The sequence below is a fragment of the Melospiza melodia genome, chromosome 26, assembly GCF_035770615.1.
Source record: "Melospiza melodia melodia isolate bMelMel2 chromosome 26, bMelMel2.pri, whole genome shotgun sequence".
Lineage (NCBI taxonomy): Eukaryota > Metazoa > Chordata > Aves > Passeriformes > Passerellidae > Melospiza > Melospiza melodia.
The window spans coordinates 774,888-787,667 of NC_086219.1; the positions used below are offsets into that span (position 1 = coordinate 774,888).

The 12,780-nt window shown below is 50.8% G+C and overlaps 1 protein-coding gene across 3 annotated transcripts in view; it reads right to left on the reverse strand.

Annotated features, from left to right (window-relative positions):
- Nucleotides 1-12,780, reverse strand: part of RERE (arginine-glutamic acid dipeptide repeats) — a 160,114-nt gene that overhangs the window by 74,786 nt on the left and 72,548 nt on the right. For all 3 annotated transcript variants that reach the window (XM_063177015.1, XM_063177016.1, XM_063177017.1), the window contains 3 exons: nt 5,050-5,155; nt 3,125-3,221; nt 777-881 (listed from right to left, as the gene is read on the reverse strand). In XM_063177015.1, coding sequence (XP_063033085.1) covers nt 777-881; nt 3,125-3,221; nt 5,050-5,155 — 308 coding nt within the window. The remainder of the gene's footprint in view (nt 1-776; nt 882-3,124; nt 3,222-5,049; nt 5,156-12,780) is intronic.

Below are 12,780 nucleotides of genomic sequence, written 5' to 3' on the forward strand. Positions count from 1 at the left end.
CCTGAGCCAAATTCCTCATCTCTCACCCATGGAAACACCCCCTGCACAGCAAACTCCTCAAGGCTGGCACCTGAGGGGCATTTTCTGTGCTAGAGAATCCCATAAATGCAGAAAATAACCAAGCCACAGCCTGGACTGAGCTTTCCCCCAGAGCTGCCCAAGGCTGGCTGAACAAACCAGAGCATGGACACACCTTCCTCAGGTATGAACTGACCCAAAAAATCCTTTCTGTGCCTCTCTCTGTTCCAGCCATCGAGGCATAAACCAGGACCTCCTGATAGGGACCCTGGACAGTCATTTACACATGAAAGCAGGAATTTCCACACTTAAAAACTTTCCATTTGATTTCTTAGAAGTGTCTAAATTTCAACTTTGCTGACTAGAATATGCAAACGACTTTTAGAGGTATTTTCAAGGGTGCACATTCAGCCAACAAGACGGCCAAGAATTCCTGCTGAAGTTTGCAAGTTTTACAAAACTTCCATATTTCCAAGAAGCAGCACATTATTTACCCAGAGGTGCACCTGGATATCAGGACTCACTGCACAATTTTATTTTCTGCTCTTATTTTTCTCCTGTATAAACACACACCCAGAAATTTGTAGCTTGTCCCTTGCATCCCAGCCTCCTGCCAGCTGGGTTTGAACCTTTCTTCCCCTGAGTGATTTTCATAGAATTAAGGTTGGAAAAGACCTCCAGGATCATCGAGCCCAACCTCTGAGTGAACACCAGCTCGGGTCAGTGTGAAGTGGAGTTTAAAAGCCATTTTCACTTACCTTGTCTCTGGATTGTAGCCCAGGATGTAGAAAAATGAATCCACTCGTGCCTTGAACTCTCTAGCAGCAAATATGTCAGAGAAATGGGAGATGTTGCACTTCCCTCTGCAAGGAAGAAAAAGGAGAAAATGGCATTACAATTCCAGCTTGAGTAACAGCTACTTTAATGAAGTGCAATCTGGGGAGAAGCCACAGGCATCCCTGCTCCCATAAATGTCCAAAACACCATAAATACAGAAATCCTTTAGCAGCAGTGTGGGCTCTTCCCACGGCGCAGAGGGAGGGAGATGCAGTCGCGGTGGCTCAGATGCTGCTCTGCAAACTCTCATTGATTCAGCACAGCCCAAACACCACCAGCCCCACCAACAACGGCTTGGATGCGATGCTGACAGTCTCCAATGTGCAAAGCTGCTACAGTCACAGTCACAGCCTCCAAAATTCCCCAATCCCAGGTCTGAGAGGCCCCACACGCCCTGAGTGCCAGCCTTGCTCTCACACTCAGTTCCTCCCTGCAGGCTGGCACTGCTTCCCAAGTTTAGCCACTTAGAGAGACAGAAAATGAGCAGGGGGGTTCCTTTTGATATTTCACATTTTAGAAGTATTCTAGGGCAAGAGGTTTGGCTCCCTTTCAGTAATTGACCTGGCAGCTAATAAGCACTTTGCAGCTAAGCTGCATTGCCTCTGTGGATGGCAGCAGCACCTCCTGCTCCCAGCACTCCAGACCAGGAGTTCTGCATTCACCAGAGGTAAAAAGCACATCATGTTTATTACACACTTCCACAGAGATCTACAACGACCCTCTAGTTGAATTTTCCCACTGGTTAGAGCAGAATATTGCTGGTTACAATCACTGGTTTTTACTCCCCAGTTTGTCATCAATCCACTGTGTGTCCATTTGTTTGCAGAGGGCAGAGAGATAATCTGGCATTATAATAAATTAAGAGTCTCATGTTAACCTTTCATGCATCACGACACACTGTGCCTCCCCCACGTTCTCTGCAGGAACACCATGTGCAATTATCCTTCTGCTCATCCTCTGCCCTCACAGGTTATTGCCCAACTTTGTTTGGCACACACGGAAATTCCATTTTTATCTTTCCGTTCCTATCTTTTCTTTAAAGGGAAAAAGCACTGAGGGGATGTGGCAGGGGAGTCAGAGCAGCCCCAGAGCTGAGTTTGTGTGTTTGATTTCCAGATTTGCAGCCCGGCTCCTGGTGTGACACTGGGACTCAGCAGAGGCTCCCAGCACACCCTGCAATGCTCTGAGTTCATAAGGAAGGTTTAATATGTAAATCAAAGGCTTTCCCCCACCAGAACAGAAGCCAGTTTGTCTTGAAGTAAGTGGCTTCAGCAAAGTGACTCTGAACAAAAATATGTCTCCAGATGGCTGTGGTGAAACACCATCTGAGCACCATTATCAGGGAGATTATTCAATTTGCATCTTGACAATATCCATGCGTGTTTGGCACGCTGAAAATCAGCTGACAAATAACGCCTGGCCCTGGGCTCTGAGAGCAGCTCCAGTGAGGGTGTCCCCTCAGCCTGGGCAGCTCCAGAGCCTGGAGGGTGCCAGGGCAGCAGGGCAGAGGGAGGGCACACGGCTGGGACCTCCCTCAGCCTGGGCTGGGCTGTGGGCAGGGACAGCACCACCACAAACCTTTCCTGCAGCTCAGCAGAGAGCCAGGGCTGCACGAGGGGCCGTGCCAGCAGGCTCTGAGGGAAGGGCAGGGCAGTGCTGCATGCCCTGGGCTGGCAGGGAGGGCAAACAGCTCCTGACTGACTGCCTGGCACAGAGAGGAACCCACAGGGCTGCAGCTCCCTGCTGCGCCAGGGCACAGAGCACAGCACTGCAGGGAGAGGGCACAGCTGAGCTGGGCGGGCAGCGACCCCAGGAACCTCTGTCCCCCCTGGCTGTCCCCAAGGGCCTCAGGAACCTCTGTCCAGCCCCAGGCTGACCCCAGCCCACCCGCAGGTGTGCCCAAGGCTGTCCTCAGCCCCAGCCCATCCCCAGGATGACCCCAGCCTATCCCCAGGTGTCCCCAGCCCATCCTCAGGCTGTCCCCAGGCTGTCCCCAGCCCCAGGATGACCCCAGCCTGTCCCCAGGTGTCCCCAGCCCATCCTCAGGCTGTCCCCAGCCCAGCCCCAAGATGACCCCAGACTGTCCCCAGCCCATCCCCAGGTGACCCCAGCCCATGCCCAGGTGTCCCCAGCCCATGCCCAGGTGTCCCCACCCCCAGGTGACCCCAGCCCGTCCCCAGGTGTCCCCAGCCCGTCCCCAGGTGTCCCCAGCCCCAGGTGTCCCCAGCCCATGCCCAGACTGTCCCCAGCCCGTGCCCAGGTGTCCCACCTGAGGGCAGCAGCGTGGTACGTGTCCACGTAGTCAGAGATGAAGAGCTCTCGGTTCTTGATCACGGGGTCGGTGATCACCAGCTCCCGCCCTGAGTCTGCAGAGACAAACAGCAGCACGGCCCTGACACACAGCTGGGCCACCAGGGCACGGCCCCAGGGGCTCCTCGGGTGCACTGTGAGGTGACAGACCCTGCTCGTGTGGGCTGTGCGAATTAATGTGCAGGAACATCCTTCTATTCTCATCCATCAATTCTCCCAGGAGTTCTGAAAGGAAAAACCTTCCAAGGGCACTGGGACTCCTCCTGACCACTGGGAGCGTCACTCCCGGGTGGGAGGAACCAAGGAAATGGATCTGTTTGGTTTGCAGGATAAGGTATGGGCTCCTGTGCATATTTAATGTCAAATCTGCAACAAAATCCTGACATAGAGCTCTGGCTTTGAGGTAAATATTGACATTCATGTTCAAACACAGAAAATTCTGAGTGCTAACAAAGGAACTGGAAGACAACTTTTTCCATGACTTCTTTCTAATACCTTTGAGGAAGACACAAAAATACTTCTCCACACACGGGAGACTGCAATAAAAGCAGCCATGCTATCAAAAATCCTTTCTGACACTGTGCCTGTAATCTCATTGTTAGAAGCTTCAAATAAATTAGTAGCAGAAATGTTAGATTTGTGGAGCTCTTGCTAAAAGCACACACAGAATGTCCTTTGTAAGGGGAGCGTGTGCTCAACTTTGTTCTGTCAGGCACCAGAAAGTTGCTGCATTCCACATTTCAATCACCAACTTTTATCAGCACGGTTCACCTTGGAGTATCTTCAGAATTTTTAACAGTTGCCTCAAGGAAATTTCCTGGTAAGAACAGAAGCAAATGTTATGTCTTCCCTGGAGGCAGGAGATAAATGACACTGGGATATGTACTAAAGTTCCTTCTGCTCCTGTGAAAGCCAAGATCACACTTGTTTTTGCAAAGAGAAAAGGGGAAACTCAGCTCCAAGTGCTTCAGTTGCATCCCTCACTGCAATATTAATCACAGTGAATATTCACTGCAAGGGAGCACGACTGGGAGAGACACAGCTCTCATGGCACTGTTCGTGGCAGAACCACAAACCAGAGGAGATCCCCAGTTTCTGCAGATGATTTGGTGCTCAGCTCATTATCAGCACAGTGTCCTGAGGCCTACCAAGGATCCAGGGTGACTTTGCTTTTCTATTCTCCTTCAAGGAGGTAACAGTAATAATCATCATAATAATGATAATCATTTTGTCATGCTATTATTAACGTTGTTGCTGTTGTTATTAATTATTATTAATAGTGCAGCCAAACACTTCCAGCACACCTGGAATGGTCCTGATTACAGGAGCAGGACACACAGCAGTGACGCCAGGCAGGTAGAGAGCACCATGTCCTGGTTCCACACCCCTGTGCAGAAGTGTTCTGTTAAACTGGGACTGGGACAGGGCAGGGCAGGCTGGCTCTGTTAAGGCTGGGATTAGGCCAGGCTGCCCCTGTTAAAGACAGGATCAGGGCGGGCTGGCTCTGTTAAAGCCAGGATCAGGCCAGGCTGCCCCTGTTAAGGCTGGGATCAGGGCAGGCTGGCTCTGTTAAAGCCAGGATCAGGGCGGGCTGGCTCTGTTAAGGCTGGGATCAGGGCGGGCTGGCTCTGTTAAAGCCAGGATCAGGGCAGGCTGGCTCTGTTAAAGCCAGGATCAGGGCGGGCTGGCTCTGTTAAGGCTGGGATCAGGGCGGGCTGGCTCTGTTAAAGCCAGGATCAGGGCAGGCTGGCTCTGTTAAAGCCAGGATCAGGGCAGGCTGCCCCTGTTAAGGCCAGGATCAGGCCAGGCTGCCCCTGTTAAGGCTGGGATCATGCCAGGCTGCCCCTGTTAAGGCCAGGATCATGCCAGGCTGTCCCCACTCACCGTTCTCGTTGTGCCTGTCCTGCACCAGGTGCTGGTACACCGAGTCGGGCACCTCGGACTGGCGGTAGTACCACTTGACGTTCATCAGCAGATGGTCCCTCTTGCTCTGGAAAACAACCCTGGGGTGTTACTGGCAGGAAATCAGCCACAGACCTCACTGGAAACCCCCAGGTCAGACCCAGAGGGAGGAATTTCTCCAGCCTGATTGATTTCCAGCCCAGACAAAGGCAGGGAGACCCCCCTGCATCAGTTGTGTCTCTGCATCTGACCAGCAAACCCCAATCTACTCACTCATGTTAATTAACCCAGGGAAAGAGGCAGGGATCAGGAAAGGATTGCAATTTTTGGCCTCGTGCAGGCTGCTGATTTCTACAAATAAGAAGTATTTATGGCCAAACATGCAGAAAAGAATACCCACAGCAACACCATTCAGTGCAACCATTCTGAGCAGTGGGAACCAAGAGATAATAGATTTTTTTTTCCCCCAGGACAGATGGATCCAGACATAATCATAGATGTTCTTTATTACACAAAAGAATAGGATACTGCACTTCAATCACAATAATTACAGGCTCTGACTGCTCATCAACCTCACAGCAAAATTTACACAAAACTGTCTTCCCCAAATGCTCTTTTTTCACTGAGGCTCCAGCCACCAATTTGTTCTTTCTTAGAAGGAAACTGAAGCATAAACACCACTTAGAGAGAACTTTTAGATGGAGTCACTACAGACTCTGCTCAGTTCATCTCCAAACCCCCTGGTCTGCAATTCTCCCTGCTGCTCCAAGACAGAGAACAAAGGCCTGAAGGGAAGGGAACATTCTTGTGGCATGAGGCAAGCGCAGCCTTGTTTTCCTCTGGGCTGCAATCCCCTAGGGCAGTCTGAGACTGCTCCTGAGCTCCTAAACCCGCTCGGGGCTCCCCTGCAGGTCACTGGGCTGCGGGCAGGGTCTGCTGGCTCCCTGCAGCAGCGGCAGCAGCCTGGTGTCAGAGCTTTCCTGCTGAATAAACAACAGGCAGACCTTCCCGGGAAAGGCATTTCCTGAGCAGAGCTGTGTAATACCGGCACACCACTGCCAGTGGCAGCATTGTGCCAGGAAAGCTGGGAGCGAGCCACCTCCACATCCCCATCCCCATCCCCAGAGCCTCTGAGCAGCCTGACCAAGCCACATCCCCATCCCCAGAGCCTCTGAGCATCCCGGGCTGAGCCACCTCCACATCCCCATCCCCAAAGCCTCTGAGCATCTCTGGGCGAGCCACATCCACATCCCAAAGCCTCTGAGCATCCCAGGCTGACCCATCTCCACCATCCCCATCCCCAAAGCCTCTGAGCATCCCGGGCTGAGCCACCTCCACATCCCCATCCCCAGAGCCTCTGAGCATCCCTGGGCGAGCCACATCCACATCCCAAAGCCTCTGAGTATCCCCAGCTCAGCCACCTCCACATCCCCATCCCAAAGCCTCCGAGCATCCCTGAACCGAGCCACCTCCACCATCCACATCCCCAGAGCCTCTGAGCATCCCCAGCTCAGCCACCTCTACATCCCCATCCCCAAAGCTTCTGAGCATCCCCAAAAGCCTCTGAGCATCCCTGGGCTGAGCCACCTCCACATCCCCAAACTGCTCTGAGCATCCCAGGCTGACCCATCTCCACCATCCCCATCCCCAAAGCCTCTGAGCATCCCCAGGCTGAGTCCCTTCCCCATTCCCAAACTGCTCTAGGCATCCCAGGCTGAGCCACCATCCCCATCCCCATCCCCAGAGCCTCTGAGCATCCCAGACTGAGCCACCTGCACATCCCAAACCCTCTGAGCATCCTGGGCTGGAGCCTTTCAAACACCACAGCTGCAATCAGAGCCAACAGGGAAAAAATCAAAGGGACAGCGAGTGAGAGGCTCTGATTTCTGCTGCCTGCTGCTCAGGAATTGGGGCTGCAGGCTCAGCTGTTCTGCTGGAATAATGCTCTGTGCACCACAGCTTTTATGGGCAGTCTCTCTGAGTTCTGGAGACTAAAAAGTCCGAGTAAATAATCTGTTACCCTCTCACTAGGAGTTCATAAATTCTCTTGGTGAGCTCACAGCAATGATGGGAAACATCAACCCAGCATCCCTCTGCAAATTCTCTGGGTGTTCTTTGGGGGGAAGATGAGCTGATCTCCTTCCTAAATACCATTTTGGTCATTTTGGTCCAATTCATTTAACAGCTGCACCATGACAACCCCTCTTCTGTGCCCACTCTCCAGCACAGAGCACTTTGTGGGGTTTAACCCGAAGCTTCAATCTTGCTAAAAACACAAAACGTCTGTCAGAGTCTCCCTTTTCACATTTCCATCCCTCACGGCACAGAGATTCCTAGACATGCTATTTTGCCAGCCAACTTCCTAAATGCTCATGTCATTTACAAAGCAGGCTGCACTCAGAGGTGTCAAGGCACCCACTCCTGTGGCAGACTCTATTTCCAAACCATGTGCACACAAAGGAAGTGTCCCCTCCCTCCTAAAAGTGTGACTTTTTTTTCCCTTTTTTACACCTTTACATGTGAAAAGCTGCAGACAGTCACATGCCAAAGCCAGGCTTGCAGAAAGTGCAGCCATGGCAAGAGCTTTAAATTTCAAGTGTCTTTGTGTCAGCTCAGAACGATTCCCTGTGCTGCAAAACCACATTCCCCCCTTTAATGAAAATATTGTCTTTTGCTGCAGCGCTCACAAAGTGCTCATTTGGGGGTTTTATTCTCGCTGACATTTTGGGTTTTGTTCCTTTTAAACAGCATGAATCAGTTTTGGACATTGAACAAGAATTAGATGGGATCTGTAAATGGATTAAAGCATCTCAGTTCACAGGCATCTGGTCAACTTCTATTTAAAATGAGCCTCTGCCTTGAAGGGGGAAAAATAATGCTGCAAATTCTCTGTAGAAAGCAGGGATGTCCTGATTTCACAGCATTGGTGGCAGTTCCAAGGCGCCTGTTTTCCCTGGGGAAGCAGAGTTTCAGAACAGCTCCTGCAGAGGGGTGAGAGCCCAACGAGCATCAGCACAGATGTCCTGCAGCTCCTCCAGGGGAACAATCACACCCTGCCCTGTTTAGGGCCCGGCTCAGCCCCAGCCAGCTCTGGGAGCAGCGTGCCAAGGGCTGGGCACGGCAGATGGGCACAGACCAACAGCAACCCCAGGGACACAAACAGGACAAGCAACACAGCATCTCCACTCCCAACCTGTTTGCCACATGAAACATCACTCCTCCTCACTCTCACTCCATTCTGACATTTACTAATAGTCAAAGAGAGAAAAGGAACAACAAAGACCACTCAAATTCACTGGTTTGGGGTTTTTTCCCCACAGAGGGGGCACAAATGAACCTATCTGGAAATCAGGAGCTAAGGAGACACAGCAAGGATTATTTCCCTTCCCTCTCCACAGCAGCACGTGGAATCCAACGTTCTCAGGGTATCTTTTTGTAGGCTGTTTGCTAATTAATTAAGAAAACCGATCAGCTGTTTGTAAGCCAAGCAAACCCAGCCTGGAAATGCAGAGGTTATTACTACAAATGAATGTTATTTTTGCAGCTTGATTATTTAATTCAGATGCCTGCATAGCAACACATAATTACTCCCTGCAAACAGAGCAGCATTGTCAGTGTTCAGCAAGAAACACAAACGTGAAATAAAAGCAGCGATGTGGGCACAGCAGATTAACCCTCCATGCCCCTGCCCAGGCAGGGCTGTGCCCTCACCCTGAGCCAAGGCAGAGCCTAAACCTGCTGCTGCTATCTAATGCTCCATCTGCAGGGATTTCCTGATGGAAACAAGCCTGGGTGGCTGCTCTGGGCACACAGGCTGTGGTTGGTGTGATTGGGCTGATGGAGGGCACCGATGGAGCAGGAAATGAGCAGCCCTGGGAAAGCTGTGTGATCGATCAGAGGATGCACTGAGTGTGAGCTGAGCTGGGAATGAGCAGCTGGGGGAGCAAATATTGCTGCGTGCAGGCTGAGGGCCCATTCCTGTGATCTGTGCAGGGCACAGTGTCATTTATTGACAAAACAATGTGGGACTTTTTCACAACTGACTTCTGCTGACTGATTACAGCAAGAAATTTTCACGCGCTCTTTTTATTCACAAACAAAACTCCTTTTGGCATTCACTGAGTCACCTCAGCGTGCTGGGAACGGATTCAGCCTGGTATAGGAGGAGCTCTGAGGTGTAAAACACTGCTCACACTCACCTTGCCCTGAATTCCTCACAAAACACTGCTCACACTCACCTTGCCCTGAATTCCTCACAAAACACTGCTCACACTCACCTTGCCCTGAATTGCAGGCTCTCTCTCCAGGCTCTCAGAGCTCTGCACAGCTGCAGGGGCCCAGCTGGCCCAGGCACACTCAGGCACACTCAGGCACACTGCTCACAAGTGTTTGTTCTGTATTTGCAGAACGTGAAGCAGCACTGGCTGCACACATCACACACAGCTCACTTGTGCTCCTCACAGGAGACAGGGGAGGCACCAGAGCCCAGAACACCCCTGAGCCTACTGAGCCACCCCAGCATCAACCAGCAGCCTGTGCACACCTTCGAAAGCTGCCCAAAGCCCCTGTTCCAGCAGGTCACATCACCTCAGGGCTGTTGGTGCCCCTGAGCAGCCCCGGTCCCCAGGGCTGGAGCTCTGCAGAGCACTGGTGCAGTCAGTGCCCACGAGATGCCATCTGCTGTCTCCCAGCGTGGGAGTTTGGCACTGGAGCTGCCAGACTTGCTGAAAAACACAGCTCAGAACAGCCCTGAGAGCACAGCTCTGAGAGCACAGCCCTGAGCTCCAGCACAGCTCTGACAACACAGATCAGAGCTCCAGCACAGCCGTGAGAGCACGGCATGTTCTGCTGGGACATGAGAACCGTGGCACCTCTGCAGCAGGACAGACCCATCAGCAAATGCAATAAAAGGCACCAAACTGAGCCTGGGGAACCCAGCAGGGAGATCCTGAGACCCACCCCACCAGGAAATGCAATAAAAGGCACTAAAAACTGATTCTGGCGAACCCAGCAGTGAGATCCACCTGACAAGAAATGCAATAAAAGGCACAAAGCTGAGCCTGGTGGATCCAGCAGTGGGATCCACCCCACCAGGAGCCAGCACTGGAGCTCCCTGTGCTCCGAGCACACTGCAGCCCTAAGGAATTTCAGCAAACCCAGCAGGTTTTACAAAGCTGACTGATGTGGAACAAGTGTCAGCCCTTTATTTTATTAAGTGTCACTCTCACGTCTCACCTTGAGCACAGCCTCATCCAGGGTTTCACAGGAGACAAAGAACATGATTCATTTCAGCTGATGACTGAGAGATGTCTGTATTTAAAATAAACTCCACTGTTTATCCCATCAGCTCTCCAGCTTTACCAAAACAAAGCTGCTCACTGTGCTGAGAACAGCAAGTCACCTGCTCCCATTTAAGTGAAACACACTCGGGTACAAAATACCCTTAAAATTTCACTGTGATCCTAAACGACACAAGATAATCTCATCTTGTTAAAAAAAAGCAGTTATGCTTAAAAACTGACTGGCTTAAAATAAAACTATGATAAGATGTTCCATGAAGGTTATGGGTCATTGCTTACTGCCTCATTTAATCCCTTTGTGGCCTCTCTCTGCTCCGTTTCCTGGGTTTGTTTCCCCCCTACAGCTGCACGTTCAGTGGAATTGCAGGTGATTGTGCAGTGAAGGTGCTGCCAGCCCCCAGAGCTGCCCCTCCATCCGCGGGTACTGCCCTGCACCCGGCTGGGTGTAAATCCCATTTACAACAAACTCACCAACGCCTATGTCATATAAACCTGGATTTGTGAATCCAGGTGAGGCCTGGAGGTGCCACAGCTCTGCTGTAACTGCACCAACGCCCCCGAGTCATTAATGGGCTGTAATTAACACCCCTGAGAGAGAAATCAGCCCTGGTTCTGGCCACAGCATCCCTGCCCCTGCTCTCTGCCCTACTCTGGACACAGATTTTCAGATTTTGCCTTTCCCAGGAGCAGATTTGGGGGAGCTGCTGGCCCAGAAGTGCCAGGGACCCCCTGAGCATCCCCTGCTCAGCTCAGCAGCACCTAATGGGATCACAAATGCATTCACCGAGCACTGAATGGATGCTCTGGTAATTAAATTCCATTAAGGTTTTCTTAGCGTTGTGCCAAAGAAGCGCACCACTGAAATGAAGATACCACTCGGGCCCCGCCTGACATTTGCCATTAAATGTCATTTATAGCACATAGCTCAGATCTAATTGCAGAGCAGCACCAGCCACAGTATTTATCACTTCTATTAAAACAAGCAGCACTCAGCAGTGGGGCTATTCAAAGCCATCATCCACAGTTTAAATAGATTTCTCACCTTTTAAATATCAAGAGGCCACATTTTCTTTACCATCTCACCGAGGGGTTTACCTTTGAACAAAGACACACCAAGAGCTGGAGGATAAAACAAGCAGGAGTTTGCTCTGCAAACCCAGCCCCGAGTTTGAACAGTCGCTGCCTGCTGAAATATCACCTCAAGTGGGCAGGGGATTTGTAACGGGAAAAATTCAAGCGCTTTGCCAACAGGCTGGGGCTGGGAATTACAGAAAGAAAAGGAAAGAAAATGCACTGAGCAGCCAGAGTGAGACTGGGCTGCTCCACCACAAAAGCAAACGCTGCTCCTGGGAGGAAACAAAGTGGTGTCAATAGCTGAATTAGCAACACCACCTTTAGAGCTTTTCTTTGTGTTTGTATGTAAATCAGGACTAAACAAACACCCCAAAGCAGCTCCACAGGCTGCAATCTAATCTGAACAGAAAGATTGCAAAGGTGCTCTCCATTCATCTGGAAATAGCCAGATATTGAAAACACTAAAATCAGACATAACTACACTGAGAAATGCATTTACCTGCTGGAAGGGAAAAAATCTCAAAGGAAAAGATGGGAGAGAGATTTTTTTCATTTTTTACAATGAAAAAAATCAACTTTTATTGGGTGCTGGAAGTGTGAACATACAGACAGCTGGGATGGTGCACAAGAAAAGCAGTTCTGAAATAAAGAAATGTGGTTTTTAAACCTCTAGCACATCCCATGGCCACCATGTGCACTCTGCTCTGAACTGCAGTGAACACAGCCAGCCAAGCTAATGCACAATTCCAAAGTTAATCGTTTGTCTTGGGCCATATAATCAGCACAGCATTACAACTCCAACAAATGAAGCCACTAATAACTTGTATTAAAGAAGTCAAGGTGTTAATTCACTGCCAGGTCCAGCAGCAGGAAGCTCGGAGCCCAAGCAGCACAAAGCACTCAGCCCTCGTGCAGAACTCAAATTAATTTCCTCTATTACTGCAGGCACTGGATGGAACCCAGCAGTGCCAGCCCAAAGGCTCTGGCTCCAGAAGCCTCCTGAGGATGAGGATGATGATGATGAGGGCTGATGCCTCTCCCCTGGCCTGGGCACAAGGATTCACCCCAAGGCAACCAGCACAGCCAGTTCTGTCCAGACCCACTGCAAACAGGAGGATTCTCTGAGCTACCAGAAATGCACAAACTGGCAGGGAACCTTCCAAAACAGAAAAATGACCAGAAGTCATTCGGAGAATTTGTAAAAAACATGGTTTGACCGTTTAGAGAGCTCATGATTTACATCAGCTTCCTTTCACCGAAGAGAATCTTCTCAGAAAGGCTTTAACACTTGCATGAACTTGGTTCTGCAAACTGCCTGTCTTTGGGGAAGCGGGAGTGT